This window comes from Oryza sativa, chromosome 11 (genome assembly GCF_034140825.1).
Source record: "Oryza sativa Japonica Group chromosome 11, ASM3414082v1".
In the NCBI taxonomy this organism is placed as follows: Eukaryota; Viridiplantae; Streptophyta; class Magnoliopsida; order Poales; family Poaceae; genus Oryza; species Oryza sativa.
Window position 1 is genome coordinate 18,297,462 of NC_089045.1, and position 18,458 is coordinate 18,315,919.

General features: G+C 40.4%; 1 protein-coding gene across 4 annotated transcripts; it reads right to left on the bottom strand.

Moving 5' to 3' along the window:
• Positions 1-1,279: 1,279 nt before the first annotated feature.
• On the bottom strand, positions 1,280-15,526 carry LOC136354096 (stemar-13-ene synthase). 4 transcript variants are annotated; one of them, XM_015762027.3, is made up of 14 exons: positions 15,384-15,526; positions 8,340-8,553; positions 8,163-8,227; positions 7,779-8,067; positions 7,517-7,697; positions 7,151-7,368; positions 6,926-7,046; positions 6,702-6,799; positions 6,376-6,587; positions 5,007-5,119; positions 4,817-4,912; positions 4,526-4,741; positions 3,855-3,996; positions 1,280-2,113 (listed from the first exon to the last, which is right to left on the bottom strand). In XM_015762027.3, the coding sequence occupies exons 2-14, from the start codon at positions 8,449-8,451 to the stop codon at positions 1,508-1,510; spliced, it is 2,469 nt and encodes an 822-aa protein (XP_015617513.1). In that variant the 5' UTR covers positions 8,452-8,553; positions 15,384-15,526; the 3' UTR covers positions 1,280-1,507. The 4 variants fall into 4 exon arrangements, with proteins under 4 accessions (XP_015617513.1, XP_066161838.1, XP_015617512.1 ...); XM_066305741.1 differs by having other exon boundaries at positions 15,353-15,521; XM_015762026.3 differs by having other exon boundaries at positions 8,340-8,547; positions 15,353-15,493.
• Positions 15,527-18,458: the final 2,932 nt, after the last annotated feature.

An 18,458-nucleotide genomic window follows, 5' to 3' on the forward strand; every position in this document is an offset into this window, starting at 1 on the left:
AAACAAAAAATAAAAACACCAAAATTTAGTTTCATATTTTCTCAAGTAGACATGATTTAAGAATGTAGATTTAAGGCTAAATTTCACAAAACAACAGATGATCAAAGTACCTATAGTTTTGTGAAATTTACTATAATTTTAATTTGTTCGAGATTAATATTCTCAAAGTTTTTTATGAATATTTCAACACTATTTGGTATTTGAGAACTGAGTATCATACATGGTACGTAGATGTGAAAATAATCATAAAAAATATTTTGAATTAATAATATTGCTATAACATAACCTCTTAATTCATGATGAGATTTATGGTCGTATATGTATATTTTGTTTCCTTTGCCAAATAGTTTTGACAACAAATGAACAATCAAGTAACATGTCAAATGAACTACTCATGTTATATTTTCTTATGGTTAAGGAATTTCAACATTTCAGGCATATTTGATGGATGTATGTCACATACCTCACCGATGCGACTATAAATATTCGCCCACATATTAGTTATTGTTAATAAGTTTAAAAAATAAATATGTTTTTCAACTTAGTAAAGGTGTCTCATGTGATTACCAACAATAGGTGTTGAAATTAAACTAATGGTTAAACTATAGATATTTGTCAAAATATAAATAATAATATGGTGCCCTAGAAATTATCATGGTAGTATGTCTCTTTAGTTATAATTTTTTTAGTACCATCGATTGATAACCTCGCTCATTTTCAAATTAGAGTATCCTATATCTATACCATAACCATTTGAGTATTTATGATTAACACGATAAATGGTATCTACAATATACCACAAATATACTCAAAACCTTTTTAAAAAATATTATTTTGATCGCATCCATCTTCACCCATTAGAGAGGCATCTATTTGTAACTTCAATGATGTCGTCCCATTGATTTGTACATGTGTTTTTTTTACAATATTTATATATGGATTTGAAAATAGGTGAGGCATGAAACACTTACGTGTAGTGGTTATTTTGGTGTTTTAATGATGTATTAGGCGTATTTTCTTGGTACATATGTAGTATCATCCATGAATAGGTACATATGTAGTAAGTTGAAGTGATTAGGTATAGAAAGCTCATTACCATGTGATTAATTAGATATTAATTATTGTAAACTTGAAATTTTGATTTTTTTTCTTTAAACTTCTATATAAAATATTTTTGCAAAAATATAGCGTTTCACAATTTGGGAAGCGTGCTAATGAAAAATAAGAAAGTTGAAGTTTGCAGTTGGAGTATAGAACGGGTCCTAAGAACATTTATATGTAGTCGGGGCAAATGATTTTATTTAATCTAGGAGGCCTCCTTATCATTTAAATATATTAAAATGATATATGACTTCTGTAAGCATTATTTTCGTAAAAGAATAAATCAAATGCCCGCGCATATGCGCGGGTTTTCTTCCTAGTTTTAGAAAATGTTCAGCGAGGGAGAGTGGCCATTTGCATCATGTGTCATTTGCCAAGCAACAAGACGTAGGAATTAATTCAGGTGTTACTCTTGCAGGTGCAGTGGCTCCAGAATCACCGCGTTGGCCATGCTCCGCATTGCCTTCCGTGCGTAGCCGTCTCCCTCCTGGTAGAAGACGCTGGCCACCTTCCCGGTGTGCCAGAAGACCTCCCTGCACGGCCGGGGAATGATGCTGCTGCTGCTGCCGCCGCCTGATCCGAACACCAGCCCATGCAGGTCCCTCCACGACGCCTGGATGGCCCTCCGCACCTCCGCCCTGGCCGCCTCGACGGACGCCGGAGCCGGAGCCGGAGCGCCGCCGCCGCCGCGAGAGGCGGCGCCGCCGGCGGCGAGAGGTTGCAGCAGCACGACGCTGTTGAGCTTCCCGGTGCCCATCTCCTTCTCGTAGGTCATCACGTCGTTCAGGAGGCGGCCCACGGCGCTGGCGAGCCCCAGGAGACGGCCGTACTCCGGGCTCCGCACCGCCTCCTCCGGCAGCTCCTCCCCGAGCAGGTACGCCGACACGGGGACGATGGGGCCCAACGCGAACGACGGCTCCGCCACCGACATGTACTCCCCCATTGTTGCCGGGATGTGCTTGCCCGCCGCCCACTCTGCCTCGGTCAGCATGGCCCTCACCATCACCTGCCACTGCACCCCAAGATATATTAATTGTGACACACAGTAATGGCCTTTGAACAGTAGGAATAAAAAAACGGAGAAATAGGAAAAAGAAAGATTTTAATAGAAATGTAAGTGAAAAATAGAGGATTGTAAAACGCAGGAAAAACACAGGATTGACCGTTTGATTGAACCGCAGGAAAAACGCAGAAATCAGATGAGAGAGATAGGCTCAACAGGAAAGTTTCCAAGAAGTTAGAGCTCTTGCTAAATTTCCTCCAAAATCTCTATAGGATTATCCATTCTATAGGAATTTGATACAATTATTTGTTTCAAATGGCTTCATAGAAAACTTTTCCTATAGAATTGGAATCCTCTAAGGGCCCCTTTGAATCGTAGGGATGAAAAAACAGAGGAATAGGAAAAACACAGAATTCTGACAGGAATACAATTGTAAAATAGAGGATTGTAAAACACAGGAATGGCCGTTTGATTGGACCACAGGAAAAACGCAGGAATCAGATGAGAGATAGACTCAGAGGAAATGTTCCAAGAGGTTAGACCTCTTGCTAACTTTCCTCCAAAATATGCATAGGATTACCCATTCCATAGGAATGTTAAAGGATTGGATAGGATTCAATCCTTTGTTTCAAAGGCCTTCATAGGATTTTTTCCCATAGGATTAAAATCCTCTAAAATTTCTACATTTTTCCTACGAATAAAGGGGCCCTAAAATATATAAGGGAGTTTTCCTTTTAGCCTTAAAATTATTATCGATTGCTATGTTTTCAATGGATAGTAGAAATTTTGAAGGGATAATATATATATATATATATATATATATATATATATATATATATATATATATGTATATATATATATGTATATATATATATATATATATATATGTGTGTGTGTCACAGTATGCTGAATTTCCCTATCATATAGTATCAGGTTAAAGTTAAACTGAATAAAGTTAATTACGATAGAATGGCTTTGAAATATCTAGGAAAATCAGCTATTACAAAAACCCTCATAGGGACCGGCCTTATAGGGGGCGGTTCATTCAAAACCGGCACCTATGGTTATTTTCCCACCTCCGCACCATAAAAAAATATAGGTGCCGGTTTTTTAATAGAACCGACACCTATAGGGTTTAAAGGTATCGGTTCTATATTATAGGTGCCGGTTTTTTAATAGAACCGACACCTATAATATAAATATAGGTGTCGGTTCTAGAGAAAAACCGACACATATAATATAAGTGTGGGTGGAGATGGCCGGCTGGCGCGGGCGCGGGCGCGGCAGCTGATGCTGGGATGGCGGTGGTGGAGGGCTGGATCTAGCCAGCCCCCTCTCTCCCGGGGGACCTCCCCCCTCCAGCGCGGCGTTGGGTGGAGGCCGCCTACGTGGCGAGGTGCCGGCGAGGTGGTGGTGGCGGCAGTGGAGGGCGGTGGAGGAGGCTGGCGGCAGTGTTTGGTGCCATTTTTTTTAATAGTATAGGTGCTGGTTTTAGAACCGGCACCAATAAAGTTGAGATAAAGGCGCGGACTAAAAGATATCGGCTGGAAAACCGGCACCTATAGCCAGTTCCCAACCGGCATCTATAGAGGTTTTTTACTAGTGATCCATGATTGGATTTAAATTCTACTTCGTACTGCATACTCTCAGAACCGCAGCCACCGGTCCAAGACTATACCTTAAACTGGAAATAATTAACTCATATCACACACGCATCAATCGATCAGGGTATATATATATATAGTCTTACTTGCTCGGCAATATGATCGATGACACAACGCTTCTGCACCAGTGCGGCCTTTGCGCCGATACGCTTGGTCGTGTTGTAAACAGCATTGAACATAATCTCTACGTTGCTGGAGCAGAAGCCAATCTCACCGTGATCGTCCCATCTGCAGCACAAAGCAAGTAATTAATGGCAGGCATATGCATGCACACGAATTATTAATCAATCATCACAAAACAATACTCTGTTTCACAATGTAAGACTTTCTAACACCGCCCACATTCATATAGATACTAATGAATCTAGATTCATATATGCGTCTAGATTCATTAACATCTATATGAATAATGTGGATAATGCTAGAAAGTTTTACATTGTGAAACGGAGAGAGTACAATACAATTAACTGTATAGGTCACACGAATAAGAGGAGACGTGGCTGTTGATCGTACATGCTCCCTCCGTTTTTTAATAGATGACGCCGTTGACTTTTTCTCACATGTTTGAACATTCGTCTTATTCAAAAATTTTATTTAAATGTATAAGATATAAATCACACTTGAAGTACTATGAGTGATAAAACAACTCATAACAAAGTAAATTACAATTACATAAATTTTTTGAATAAAACGAATGGTCAAACATGTGAGAAAAAGTGAACGGCGTCATCTGTTAAAAAACGAAGGTAGCACGTACTTGTCGAATAACGCGACCAAATTCAGCATCTCCTCCATGGACCCTCCGCCGTCGAACAAGTCATCAACCACAGCCGTCAGTATGGCGTTCTGGCTCCAAGCAATGCGGGCATCGGACAACTCGCAGGGGAACAAGGGGACAACAGCAGACAAAAGCGACTGCAGTGGAATCACTCTCGCGAATTTCAGCTCGTCCAGCCTAAATTCTGCCACCCAGCTGCAATAATACATGCGGTTCAAATTTATATGTTGATTTTACTCTATATATTTATGGATAGGTCTCGATCTTCACCTCTCGAGATACCGGAGTTCTTGTTGGTAAACAGACTGGGCGTAGTGGAATTTATTGACAGCCAAAGCTAGAATTTCTTTGTCTGCCCCGGAGCCGCTGGTCCAATGTACGACATACCGGAGTTTAGAATTCAGGTTAATATTAGTAAAGCAAGAATTTGTACCCTTGAGGTAATTGATGTTGAATTCACCAGTATCCAGATTTCAGACGCTGGAAGCCGTTTACGTTGAATCGCTCTATGTTCCCCTTGTGCTCTAGTACTTCCACGGTTGCATAGAAGGGATATTTAAGGGCATACTCAACCTGAAAAAGATGACAGTGATGTTCTGAGAAAGAACGACTCATTTTTAATTTCTGTGATGTTGTTATAGAGTAGTACGCTACTACGGAAATCGTTTTTACATGCATCCAAAAGTGATTTTTGTATGCGGCTAACGCAATCGTATGCACAAATTAAAGGTCTAAAAAATCAGATTTTTCCATGCTGTCAACGCAACTACAAGCGAAAATCTTATTTTTCACACGCAGTCACCTATACTAGCCACATGCAAAAATAATATCAGCAAAAAAATAAAAATAAACCTAAATCGGCCGAACCCTAGCTCGCCGCCGTCGTTGGCCGGCTCCACGCTGCTCGGGTCCACCGTCCTCTACGCTACACCCACCTCCCATTGTCGTTATCACCGCTAGATTCACCCACTCCCCACCCATCGTCGTCGTTATTGCTAGCACCGGATCCGCGTGGGGTGGCGCCGCTGCCGCCGCCCGAGCCCGTCGTCCTTCACACCGGATCTCCCGCCCGCCTCGTCATCGTTGCCGTTGGATCCGCTGCCCCCTCCGCACGCCCCCACCGCTTGCCATCATCGCTGGCGCCAGATCCGCCACCCGCTGTCGTCATCGTAGGCACCGGATCCGTGCGGGGCCGCACTGCTGCCGCCGCCCGCCGTCATTGTAGCCGTCGGATCCGCCGCCCCCACAACACGTCATCACCGCCAGTGGCGGATCCGCGCGAGGGAAGACCCTAGGTGTCAGATCCGCGCGGGGACGGGCCACGGCCAATGGATCCACGCGGGGCAGCGCCGTTCCCGGCTGCCTTCTTGTTGTTGGTAGTTGCGCCACCCGCTCCCGGCCACCTTGTCTGGCGCCGCCTGCTCCCGCTCGGTGAGGAGAGGAAGAGAGAGAGGAGAGGAAGAGAAAGAGGAGGGGATGTGAAAAGAATTAAAGTGTTGAGAGTGAAAAGAAAGAGGAAGGGAGAGAATATCCGTGGAAAAGAGAGGGTATTTTCATATGCCGACCATTTAAAAGGCCTGCATGCGATTTTTTTTTATTTTTGCATTCGGTCCTTTAAAAGGACCGCATGAGAAAGTAAGCTCATTTTTACAAGCGGCTCATCAAGTGGCCCGTCTACGAAAATAGATTTTTGCATGTGACGATGTTAGGGACCTATATGTGAAAACGAAGATCGATTCTTACAGGCGCGACCACTTAATTATGGTATGCCTGCAACCTATAGGGGTTCTTGTACAGAAAAATCATTTTTTACCGTGGTACTTACTTACCTCTGGCATTAATGATTTCGATATCTTGTTGAACGAGAGTTGTTGCTTGAGTAATTTAGCTGACCAGGAACCGATATTCTCTAGTATGAAATCTTCTTCCAAGAAGTGAACTTGTGAACTTTTGTACAACTCCAGCAAGGGCTTAGTGTCATTGAGATATGCATGAATTGAATCATCGAAGCTAGATCGTTCAGCAAATCGAGCCATTCCCTCTGCTCAACGGTTCCAAGTTGGCGATAAAATTTCTAGAAATAATCACAGAAAAAGAAAAGAAAAAAAAAACAAAACAAAGGCATAAGGTTGTTCAAAATTCAGTAGATTAGCACCTGAGCTGACGTCATAACCGTGCATACGAAGGAGGCGAAATGCCTTTGCACACGTTGCCATATCCAACATGATCTCCTCCTCATCTTGCATCCAGCAACTTCGAGCAGATCACAATCATCAAGATAACGGAATAGGTCAGGTACAATGATACAACAGCTTGTGAGTTGCTTGTCTCGTTTTCTTTTTTCTTTTCTGTCGTAAAATCTTTACGAGTTGCAAATACCTGTAGGTCATGTCCAATATGTCGCGTATGTCGCAAGCAAAATCAGAAGAGATCCCCATCTTCTCAAGGGTATCCACCATGCAGAGCTGGGAGTATACCTTGTCTGGATATATCGCTGGCACTGAAAAAAAAAAGAATCTACTGTAAAAAAATCTCACTCATAGCTGGTTGACATATGTTTTTGGCCACTTTTTTTTTTTTGGTTCCGTAGTGAACAGTATGCACCTGGGCCACCCAATTTGGATGTAAGAGAGACCAAATAGTCTAGAGCTCTGTCATTGCAGCTGTGGATCGCTGACGCTGCTGTTGTGGAAGGCGAGTTGAACAATGAACCGTTCTTCCTTTGATATGCCATTACATGATCCCAATCTTGTTCTCTCCCCAACCCTTCTGATACATATGCCATGAAGGCTTTCCTTGCTGAAGCTGTGCCACCAGCATCCCTGATGGCAAAATTCGTGAAGCCCGTGGGAATTATCAGATGAAAAAAAGAGGTGTATGATATATAGAACATGTATTGGAGACTATGCCGATGTCCAAAATGCTACGTATAATGGAGATGTTTGTCTTTGAGCTTTTCCTTGCACTGACCTTTCAAATTCGACCTCCCGGAGGCGAAATATACTATCGATATCCGTTTCCATAACAGGGAATTTCAAACCCATCCCAATGGCAAGGCGAAGCATACCAGAAAATGTAATGTTAAAACCGACAGGAGCGGCACATTGCCCATCAATGGCAACCGAGAAATTTCTTCCAATGAAACTCAGTCCTATCAGATTCATGGGTATTAAGTATGTTCAGGCCTCAAACACAAACATGAAGAGAGCATGGACAATAGTCTCTTTCATACCTCTCCTGATGTGATCTTGACCAACATTCCATATGTTGAGTGCAAGAACACATGCCAATGTAGACAATAGAATATCTTTGTTTACCTCTCCTGATGGCCCTGCAGAATGGCCCCATGATCCGTCCTCCTGTTGGTTCTGAAGTATCCACTCGACGCACTGCGGGAAGCATGGAGACTGACGAGACCCCTGCACTGGCACCATGGCCACCCATGCCGTGTCGTATGAAGATGGTGATAACTCAACTCCCTGCAGCTGCTTCCTCACTATCACCCGCAGTTCATCTATGTCCTGTATTCAGTGGAAATAATGAAATCAACGATGGATATATATGTTATATGTACATAATCATATGTGCAACATTAATATATGTTGGTATACTATACCATGCCTTGCAGGGTTCCTGCATTTCCCACTACTTCCAGGTTATTCCTCACACCACCTGCTGTTGCTGGCCAGAAAAGGGATTAAAGAACAGGAAACACATGAGATACTCACCACAAAGAGACGTGAAAGATGACAGATTTATCATTTCAGCCTAACAACATCGGCCATATATGTACCTCTTGTGACCACTGGACGAGGCACTACTGTGGTGGATCTCTTTGGTCGCGTCCCAAGGGGTGAAACTCCGGGGAATTGTCCGCCGGAGTAGGAGGAACTCAGCAGCATCATTCGCGGGTCGTGTACCACTCAATGTGATATAACTTGAAGCAAAGATTGTGAGGGGAAACTATTTCGATCCCTTGAAAGGATCGTCGAGTCATATATCTGAAACTAATAACGTAAATAGTTTTGTAAAAATTGGCAATATTGATATTATATGGATAAACTACTGTACAAAATTATTTGAGAAGTGCTGCTTCGGTGGAATTTCAGGATGAGAAGATCACTTTCGCGACTGCACATTCTTAAAGGAATACAGGAGGAACATAGGAAGATTTGATCAAATTCATGGTTCACGTAACAAACGGTAACTTCAAATGTACAGTCCTTTGATGTAATAAAACTTAAATAAAATACAAGTTCAGTGATGGACAGTTGGATTTTAAATATCCGTTCTGTACGTTGAAATAATGTTATCTCAAATTCTGGGATTAACCTGTACAGATTCAAGTCACGTGGTCTAAAGGATATCATCGATATCTTTCTAGCCGGGGTGTTATTTTGTTCAACTCGCACTGCTTAAAAAACGATTTGTCTGTACAAGGAGCTCTTTAGATTGCAAACGGACCGTAATTGGTCGCGTCTGCAAAAATCGACTCATCATTTTCACGTGCGGACGTTTAAGAGGACCGCACATAAAAATCGATCTTCACTGGCAGGCCTCTTAATGGTCCGCATACAAAAATAAGCATATTTTTGTGGTGGACCTTTTAAGGGTCCGCACGTGAAAATCAATTTTCACGTGCGGGCCTCTTAAAGGTCCGTCTACAAGTTTATCCTCCCACATCTCTTCCATCTCATCAGTTTCAAATTTTTTTTCCCCACGTTTCTTCCATCCTCCCCCCCCCCACAGCCTTATCTCTTCCTCTCCCACCTCCTCCACCACTTCTTGACGACGTCGGCGATGGCTCGAGAGATGGAGAGGCGTGGCAGCGGGAGCGGCAGCGAGCCGCTAGGTAGCCGGCTGGTGCATGGTGGCTGGCACACGACGGCGGCCCCGTGTTGAAGGCGGCGAGGGTTGACGGGCGACCGGCCCCCGCCCGGATCTGGCGGCGGCGGCCGTCTCACACCAGGATCCGCGCGGATCCCGTGGTGGCGGCAGTCGGTGCGGTGGTGGCTTCAGGCTTGTGGGTGCGGCGGCCGGCGGGCAGGCTCCGTGGCGAGGAGGATGCGGCCGGATCTGCGCGCACGCCTCTGCTGTCGACGATCAGGAGGAAGAGGCGGCGGGCGCGGCGGTGACTTCAGGCGGGCAGGCTCAACGGCAAGGAGGGGGTGGTTGGATCCGTGTGCATGCCCCGCCGACGACGATGAGGAGGAAGAGGCGGTCGGTGCCGCGGTGGCTTCGCGCGGGCGGGGCCCCTCCAGTGACGCACGACCTCGACGTCGACGCATTTGACAGATGGGAGTCATGGGGGCGGTGGATCCGACGACGGCAATGGCAACGACGAGGACGACAGCGACCACGATGGCAGCAGCTAGGGTTAGGGTTTCAGTTTTTTGGATATTTTTTTGGTTTTTAATTTTTGCGTGCGGGTGACATAAGCACCCTCACATGAAAATCAGATTTTGGCGTGCGGGTGCGCCACCCGCACGAAAAAATTGCATTTCAGCAGACCCTTTCGTCCATGTGGTTAGCCCTAGCACACGCGAAAAAGCCTCTTGAACCGCACGGAAAAAACTGTTTTGTACTTGTGTCGGTATATTTATTAATTTGATAATTATAGATAAACAATCAAATCTTTTCCATAAGACAAAAGGTGCACGCATTACCACAGAAAAGGTAATTGGTACCGGTTAGAAACCCCACAAAGTAACCGGCACCACGAAGGCGGTAGTAATGAAAAGACTCAAAGGTGCCGGTTTAGGAACTGACACCTTTAAGGTATATGATTTGTAAAAAAAAAATCCAGCTTGGATCAATTTGAGCGAAGCCAATGCATCAAAGCAACCCAAAAGACATCCAAAAGTCTACCAAAAAGGGCAACTGCACACCAGTCATCACACAATCAACCATTCATGGATCACATGAGTAATATAAAGACTCAAATTAAGGTGCCGGTTTAGGAACGGACACCTTTAAGGTATATGATGTGAAAAAAAAATCCAGCTTGGCTCAATTTGAGCCAAGCCAATGCATTAAATTATCCAAAAATCAACCAAAAAGGACAACTACACATCAGCCATCACACAATCAACCATTCATAGATCACATGATCAAATATTTATGGAGTGCTTCACATCATGAAATCAAATATCTTAAAAACTAATCCAAATCAGAGAATCGGCAAGGTGCCGACCACCGCTGTCCGTAGGATGGAGGAGGAGGCATGCAAGGGAGGAGAGGCAGACAGAGAGGCCACCGGATCTGACGGAACGAGGAGAGCCCGCCGTCGTCACTCCCGCTGTCTCCTGTCCCACCAGATCTGATTAAGGGGAGCTCGCTGCTGTCGCCTGTGGAGCGCTGCCACTGACTCCCCTTCCATCGGATTTAACAGAACATCTAATACATGTCGGTACATATTTATTCATTGTATTCCCATTTAACGATCTATACTCCCTATTGATCATCCCTCTGCTAGAGAGGGTGAGTCAACACGTGTCAACGCCTGTCATCCTCAGCCGCACGACACGTGCTGATCAGCGGAGGGACTTGATGCAGCCACCACTGGAGTCGCCTACTCCCCACTGATCCTTCCTTACTGCCGCGGGGATGCCGAAATCACTAATCTGGGACACGTATTGCGCGCGGAGAGAAGTGGCGGACTGCGCCGTACGGATCCCCCTTTTTTTTTTCTGTTTTCTTCTGCCGCGCGTGTACATTGTCTTTTTTTTTTCGTTTTTTCTATTTTCTTCCGTATTTTTGTTTTTTTCTTTTCGTATCTTTTTCATTTTTTCGGTTTTTATAATACGTTCGTATACAAACTTTATATACGTGTAAAATACAAACTTTATATACACGTATACAAACTTTATATATATGTATACAAACTTTGTACATGTGTATTTTTTTAGATTTTTATACGTATGTATATAAAGTTTGTATACACATATACAAACTTGGTATATACGTCTACGAACTTTGTATACGTGTATACAAACTTTATATACATATGTATAAAATCTAAAAAAAATACACGTATATACGTATGTATATAAAGTTTGTATACACATTTACAAAATTTGTATACACATATTTTTTAGATTTTTTATACGTACACACAAAGTTTATATACATGTATATACATATACTACATACATTAGTACTACTATTAGTTCTAGTGTAGTAGTAGTACTAGTACTAGTATATAGTAGAGACTAAAGGACTGGAGGGTGGTGGTCGCGCGCCTGGCGCGACCAGTCGCCCATTAGGATGCCCCGAGGTTATCACTGATCCACAGGCTGCGATGGTGGATTGATCGGATACAAGAAAGTATAACATATACACAAAGCAAGATGAGTTATAAAAAGAAAAATACTTAGATAAGGGTGGGCGGAGAAAGGAGCGGGAAGAAGGTGGTATTATTGGAGTAAATCGTTTACAATGGGTGTGAGGGAAGGAAATTGTTTCATCTAAGTAAATCCTACTACTCCGTCAAAAAAAGACAAACCCTAATGATGGTTTTTTTTTTTACGGAGAGGTATACTTTAATAATGATGGGTGAAGGTCTCCTTAAAAAAATGATGGGTGAAGGAGGACAGGATGTGGGAGGGACTGGCTGACACACTTCTAATTTAGGGCTTGTTTAGTTCCCTTGCCAAATTTTTTCACTATGTCACATCGAATGTTTTGACACATGCATGGAGTATTAAATATAGAAAAAAAACTAATTACACAGATTGCGCGTAAATTGCAAGACGAATCTTTCGGCATAATTGCTCCATGCTCTGACAATATGGTCCTACAGTAAACATTTGCTAATGATTGATTAATTAGTCTCATAGTTTACAGACGGAATCTGTAATTTATTTTGTTATTAGTCTACATTGAATACTTCAGATGTGTGTCCGTATATCCGATGTGACACGCCAAAACTTTTCATCCCTGGATCTAAACACAACCTTAGTACTTCGCGCACTGCGATCGTACTTGTAACTCTCCTAACAATCCTACTGCCTTTGTTCCAAAATAAATGCAGTTTCATACAGTTCATGTCCAACTTTTAACCGTTCATCTTGTTTGAAATTTTTTTATGATTAAGATTTTTATTGTTATTAGATGATAAAATATGAATAATATTTTATGTGTGACTAATTTCTTTTATATTTTCATAATTTTTTTAAATAAGAGAGACGGTCAAACGTTGAACACGGATGTCCAACATTTAACCATTCATCTTGTTTAAAATTTTTTTATGATTAGGATTTTTATTGTTATTAGATGATAAAATATGAATAATATTTTATTTGTGACTAATTTCTTTTATATTTTTATAAATTTTTTATATAAGAGAGATGGTCAAACATTGAACACGGAAACCCACGGCTGCGCTTATTTTCGAACAGAGGTAGTAAATTTCAAAACTTCGATACCATGCTTCTAATATTTCAAAACGACAAGTTACCGTCAAACATGTCCCCACTGCCATGTCAATCGAGAGAAGACAAACATTGATAGTCCTCCCTCGGTCCCAAAAATATGTGCAGCTATAAGTTTTTCGTATCCAACTTTGATCATACATCTTATTTGAATTTTGTTTCAAAAATTTAAAAATACAAGTGACGCAGAAAGTACTATTCATATTTTATAATCTAATAACAATAAAAATTGAATCATAAAAAACTTCAAATAAGACAAGCGATCAAAGTTAGACATAGAAACTCACGTCTACGCTTATTTTGGAACGAAAATAGTAGATGATATAAATCAACTTAAGACAAACTTTGGCAGATACTAGATACTGGACAAACGGGTGTTTGGTTGCATACCACTCTAAATTTATCCTAGTTTTCCACACCAATTTGGCAAGTGTTCAGTTGCAGTCACAGTTATGCCAAAATTCTCTTCCAATAAATTAGGTCCCATGTATTAATTACTTAAAAAAGTGTGACAGAAATTCTCTTAAGTTTTGTAAGTCTTGATTAAGAATTTGACCACCTCAATTTAGATAAAGTGTGACAATTTTTATGTGGCAAAAACAACTACATCCAGTTCCAATATAACTTTATTTTATACCACCTGACGTAGCAATACAAATTAAAAAATATCAGTGACCAGCTACAGCATGGACCGTAATATTTGTGACCAGCCGATTTTGGTGAAACCACGAAAATACCCAACTTTTCGTCACATCCCTTTCTTCCTCCTATTCTTTCGTTGCTGCCCATATCCTTCTGTATCTAGCGATGAATTCAGAGAAACTACTCCCCGAAAAAAAAAATCAGAGAAACCACGAAAAAAAAACAATTCTTTTCGCATCCCAACCACGAAAAAAAATCTAAATTGACTTTTCAACGCCTTCTTCCTCTCCTCTCTTTGTTCTCATACCTGGGTACCTACCCCTCTCTATCCAACATTTTCTTTTCTTGCTACCTACTCCCTCTATCGAAAAAAGAAAATTCAATTCTTAATATGAATCTGGATAACACTAGCTACGTTCAGATTGTTTGGAGAAAAACAATTCAAATCCTTACTATAAATCTGGGAAAAAAAACTACTATGGTTCATGTTAATTAGTGGAGGGCGTACTCCAAATCTGCCCCTCTCTATCCAGTACAAGCCATTGACAAACAAAACATAGCACCACACTTCTGCTTTTCATCGTCGCTTAGTGTACAAAATGATTAAGTCAAAGGTGCAATATATGGTTGTAGTGAATTAGATCTTATAAGCTGCCCCACGCCTAAATAAATTCTTTCACCGAACAACGCTGGCCTAATGTGTCTAACCGAAATCAGAACACATAGACGGACCAAACCAGACTATGAATGGTCGACTGAGAGTCTGATATATTACTCTTCTTGTCTCAAAATATAAGAGATTTAGTACTATGAGAATATTTTTGGGCGAATAGAGTGCATGGCAGTAACTCCCAATGCACCCCCCAAAGAAAATAACAAAGAAAAATAAATCTCAATGTTGGTTTTTCTTCCATCCGGCTAGCTTTGCTACCTTCCAGAAATATCAACTCAACAGCAAAGCAGGGCCGCATCAAGCAGCTCTGCAGCTGCTGAGACGGCTGCGTCAGCCATGGCGCCAAGGCGACGATCGAGAGCTTGGCTTGCTGCTAGATGGCTACATCTATCTCTGTTTTCCTCTGTTTTTACCCGTGATGTCGTGTATCTATCTATACAAGGGGAAAAGAAGGGAAATCTAGTGGCAAACGTTAATCCGATTACTACCACTTCATCCCAACTTCCATGGCAGCAAACAAATGTTCCATTTCACTCAACTCGATAAACTACTCTTCTATCTTCTACGATAATCCAGGAAAGCTGGTTTAATAAGTTCAGGGGATGGAGATACAACAAAATAGAGAAAGTTTCACTCGCTTGTTTTACTCTGGTTTGGATCGAATTTAGCTTGACACGTGTGCCGTATAAGTTTGGACTGACAGGATATAAATATGATCACAATATATAAATTATAGCTAAATATGTTTTTTGAACCGGTTTATAGGCACCCATAGAAATTGGCTCCTTTAACTATTTGTGTCTATAATAGTTACATGGAGCAAGTGAGAGGCAGCAGAAGCATGCCACACATATAAGATCGTATTTTGTTTCGTTAGGATAAACTAAATTGGATCAACAATTGCTCTACCAGAATATTATTTTTGTGTAATACAGAAGTACAATCGTAAATAAACTTTATTTTGTGTTATAGAAAAACTATATTCTTATCAAGTAATCTTTAGAAAAGCCTTGTCATGCATAACGAGATAATAAACAGCAGAACGGAGTGAGTACTTGCCTTAAGTAGAGGGAGGGCGAGGTGGACGTACCAGATGATGAGAGGCACGGTGAGACTGAGGAGAAGTTTCAAGCAATCAAGCGATGCTTAAAACCATCCTTTATAGGTGATTAGCTCCCTTACAGAACTCATTTGTGCCCTCCCATTCATATAGGTCTTCGTGCTTCATGGTACCTGCTTTCAGACCACTTGCTTATAATAAATACACCACCTGTTTTTTTTAATAGGTCACACTGTTATTATACGTTTGGACGTACGTTCTCATTATTCCTCCTATTCAGAAGGTTTAAATAAATATACAAAAGCTAACGTCATCCGGTATTATCATCCATGCGATATAAATCAGGCTTAAATTATTATTTTAAGGGTAAAACAACTCACAACAAAATAAATACTCCCTCCGTTTCTAAATATTTGACACCGTTGACTTTTTAGCACATGTTTTATCATTCGTCTTTTTCAAAAACTTTTGTGAAATATGTAAAACTATATGTATGCATATAAGTATATTTGCCAATGAATCAAATGATAGAAAAATAATTAATAATTACTTAATTTTTTTTAATAAGACGAACGGTCAAACATATTTTAAAAAGTCAACGGCGTCAAATATTTAGAAATGGAGGGAGTAATAATTACGTAATTATTTTGAATAAGACGAGATATTAAAGGCAAAATTTATTACAAGACACTTGAAATTTATGTAATTTGCTAATAACTACCGGAAGACACTCTAGAAACGATACTTTTGTCTCAATTGAAGATAAAAATTATTTAAAAAACATGAGAATACTAGTGAAGATGGAATATGATATATGCTAGTGATATACTTGGGTGAGGGTTAATTTAGAGTTGCTTAATTTCTAAACTTTTACTCTAACGCCATGTTTAAAGCATATGGTGCTAGAGGCATTCTCGTCGTTTTTTAAAAAAATTTCCTCTTCAATTGAGTTCAAGGTATTCTCCAGCAAACTTTTTAGGAGGTCTTTCAACCATGACACATTTTTTCGATCTCCATAAGCAAATTACACTAGTTTTGGATGTTTTTTAGCAGAATTTGCCATGATTAAATATTTATCTAAAAGTTAACAGTGGCATCTATGCACATAAACTTTTTCTGCACACTCCATGCACAACAACTAATAAATTTAATGAAAAGTTCTAAACAAAATACTGAACACATACTTCCAATAGTGTTACACTTATGTATGAAATATTATCTTTAAATTCATTATACTTTAGCGGTGAAAAAAAAGACAAAATTCTGACAAATTTTACTGTTAAAATTGTTGGATTTTTCTTTTTATTATTACTGCTAAAATATAATAATTTGAATATGAGACTTTGCAGATATATGTAATACTATTAGGATATATGCCTAATTTTTTTTCTAATTTTTTGTAATATTTGCTAGTTGGTGTGTATGAAGTGTAAAAGAGAACCTTGTCTGCATATGATATATTACTCTATTTAAAAAAGCATATATTTAAAAGCTGGAAGTAGTTTAAATGTACAAGTGGAACTGAGCTGCGGTCACCTAATTACATGGTGAGTCAAAAACGCATGGTCAATGTAAAAGTCAAATGAGGAACACATGCATGTTTGGTCAAAGAAATGGAACACGCTGCTAGTAGTTGAGATTAGGAATGCGGAGCTGTCAACGATAGAAACGACACGTCCCAGCTAGTAGCTTTCTTTGGCCGGTGTTGTGCAACTCAAAGTGTTGACCTTTGTTTACGCGCCCAAAAAAAATTTACTACTCCTTTCGTCCCATCTTAAGTACACTCGTGGGTTGTTGTATTCAATGTTTTACCGTTGGTCTTACTTAATTTTTTATTGTGATTAATATTTTTATTGATATTAGATGATAAAACATGAATAGCACCTTATGCGTGACTTATTTATTATTTTTCATAATTATTTTAAATAAGACGGAGGATCAAACGTTGGATATGTAAACCCATAGTTACGTTTAAAATAGAATGGAGGGAGCATAATATTTTTTAGAAACACCACACGCGCACTCACTGTTACAGACGCACACACGTATACACTATCAATATATGTCTATCCAAAAGACTGGACCGACATCAGGGGCAGATTCAGAATTTTAGGGCGATGGTGTCACTACTAACTCATAGTGACTATTATATTCTTTAATTAACCTAAACAAATATAAAAAAATAACAAAAATAATGTTACGAGATAAAATAATAAAAAAATAATGTATCAGATATGATACATCCTAGTTTCATGAATCTAAACAATAATATGTCTAGATTTATAGTATAAGGATATGTAACGTTTAGTACTAGATTAACTTATCGTGGAACTGGGACAGAGGAAGTACAAAGCAGACCTCAAGTACCGAGGTTACTATTACTGGTTTCTATCTAATAATCCTATGAGAAGATACTAGAAAAGATCAGGGGCGGATCCAGTCACATAACATTATTTTTGTTATTTTCTATACTTGTTTTAGATTAGTTGAAGGATGTAATAGTCACTATGAGTTAGTAGTGACACCATCATCGTATCTGCACCTAAAAATGATGAACCAGACATATGTATTCGGAAAGAAGTCAGTCTATGACTCCCTCTGTTATCGTGTTTTGTGTATGAACCTGACAGTTGAGGGAGGTTGTATGAACCTGCTCCTATGCTTTATTGTCACAATGCACCAATTTAATTTAATGCAAAACAGAGTGCGCGTACTCTCATTAAGAAACAGAGAACGCAAATGGTCACGCTTGCTCTGCCTGCCAAATCACTCACCACTCTCGCTCTGAAACTCGCTATCTGAAGGTTTTCACACGGGCTACAGTAACTGAACGAAGATTCAGAGAAAAACAGAGCCAAACAGAGGTTTCTACTGCAAAAGATGAGGGAGAAGATGACGTGGAGAGTGGAATTTCTCTACGTTGTGCGTGCAGAACCGAACAGTGTTTTGAACGGGGGAAATTATTCTGTAATTTTCCTCCTTAACTACTGCATCTTGATTTGGTATTAATTTGGTGTGGCTGATTTGTTTCTTGATTTCAAGGTTTGTGGACTACCAAGCTGTGCGCGTGGTATATTTTTTACCGGAGGTACATTTTCGAAAAAT

What these genes read in the sequence shown, in the direction of transcription:
- LOC136354096 (XM_015762027.3), bottom strand. Translation starts at nt 8,451, where the DNA reads ATGATGCTGCTGAGTTCCTCCTACTCCGGCGGACAATTCCCCGGAGTT. An exon ending in CGGTTATGACGTCAGCTCAG is followed by an intron (nt 6,588 to 6,701) that starts GTGCTAATCTAC and finishes ACCGTTGAGCAG; the next exon opens with AGGGAATGGCTCGATTTGCT. An exon ending in CGAAATCATTAATGCCAGAG is followed by an intron (nt 5,120 to 6,375) that starts GTAAGTAAGTAC and finishes CATCTTTTTCAG; the next exon opens with GTTGAGTATGCCCTTAAATA.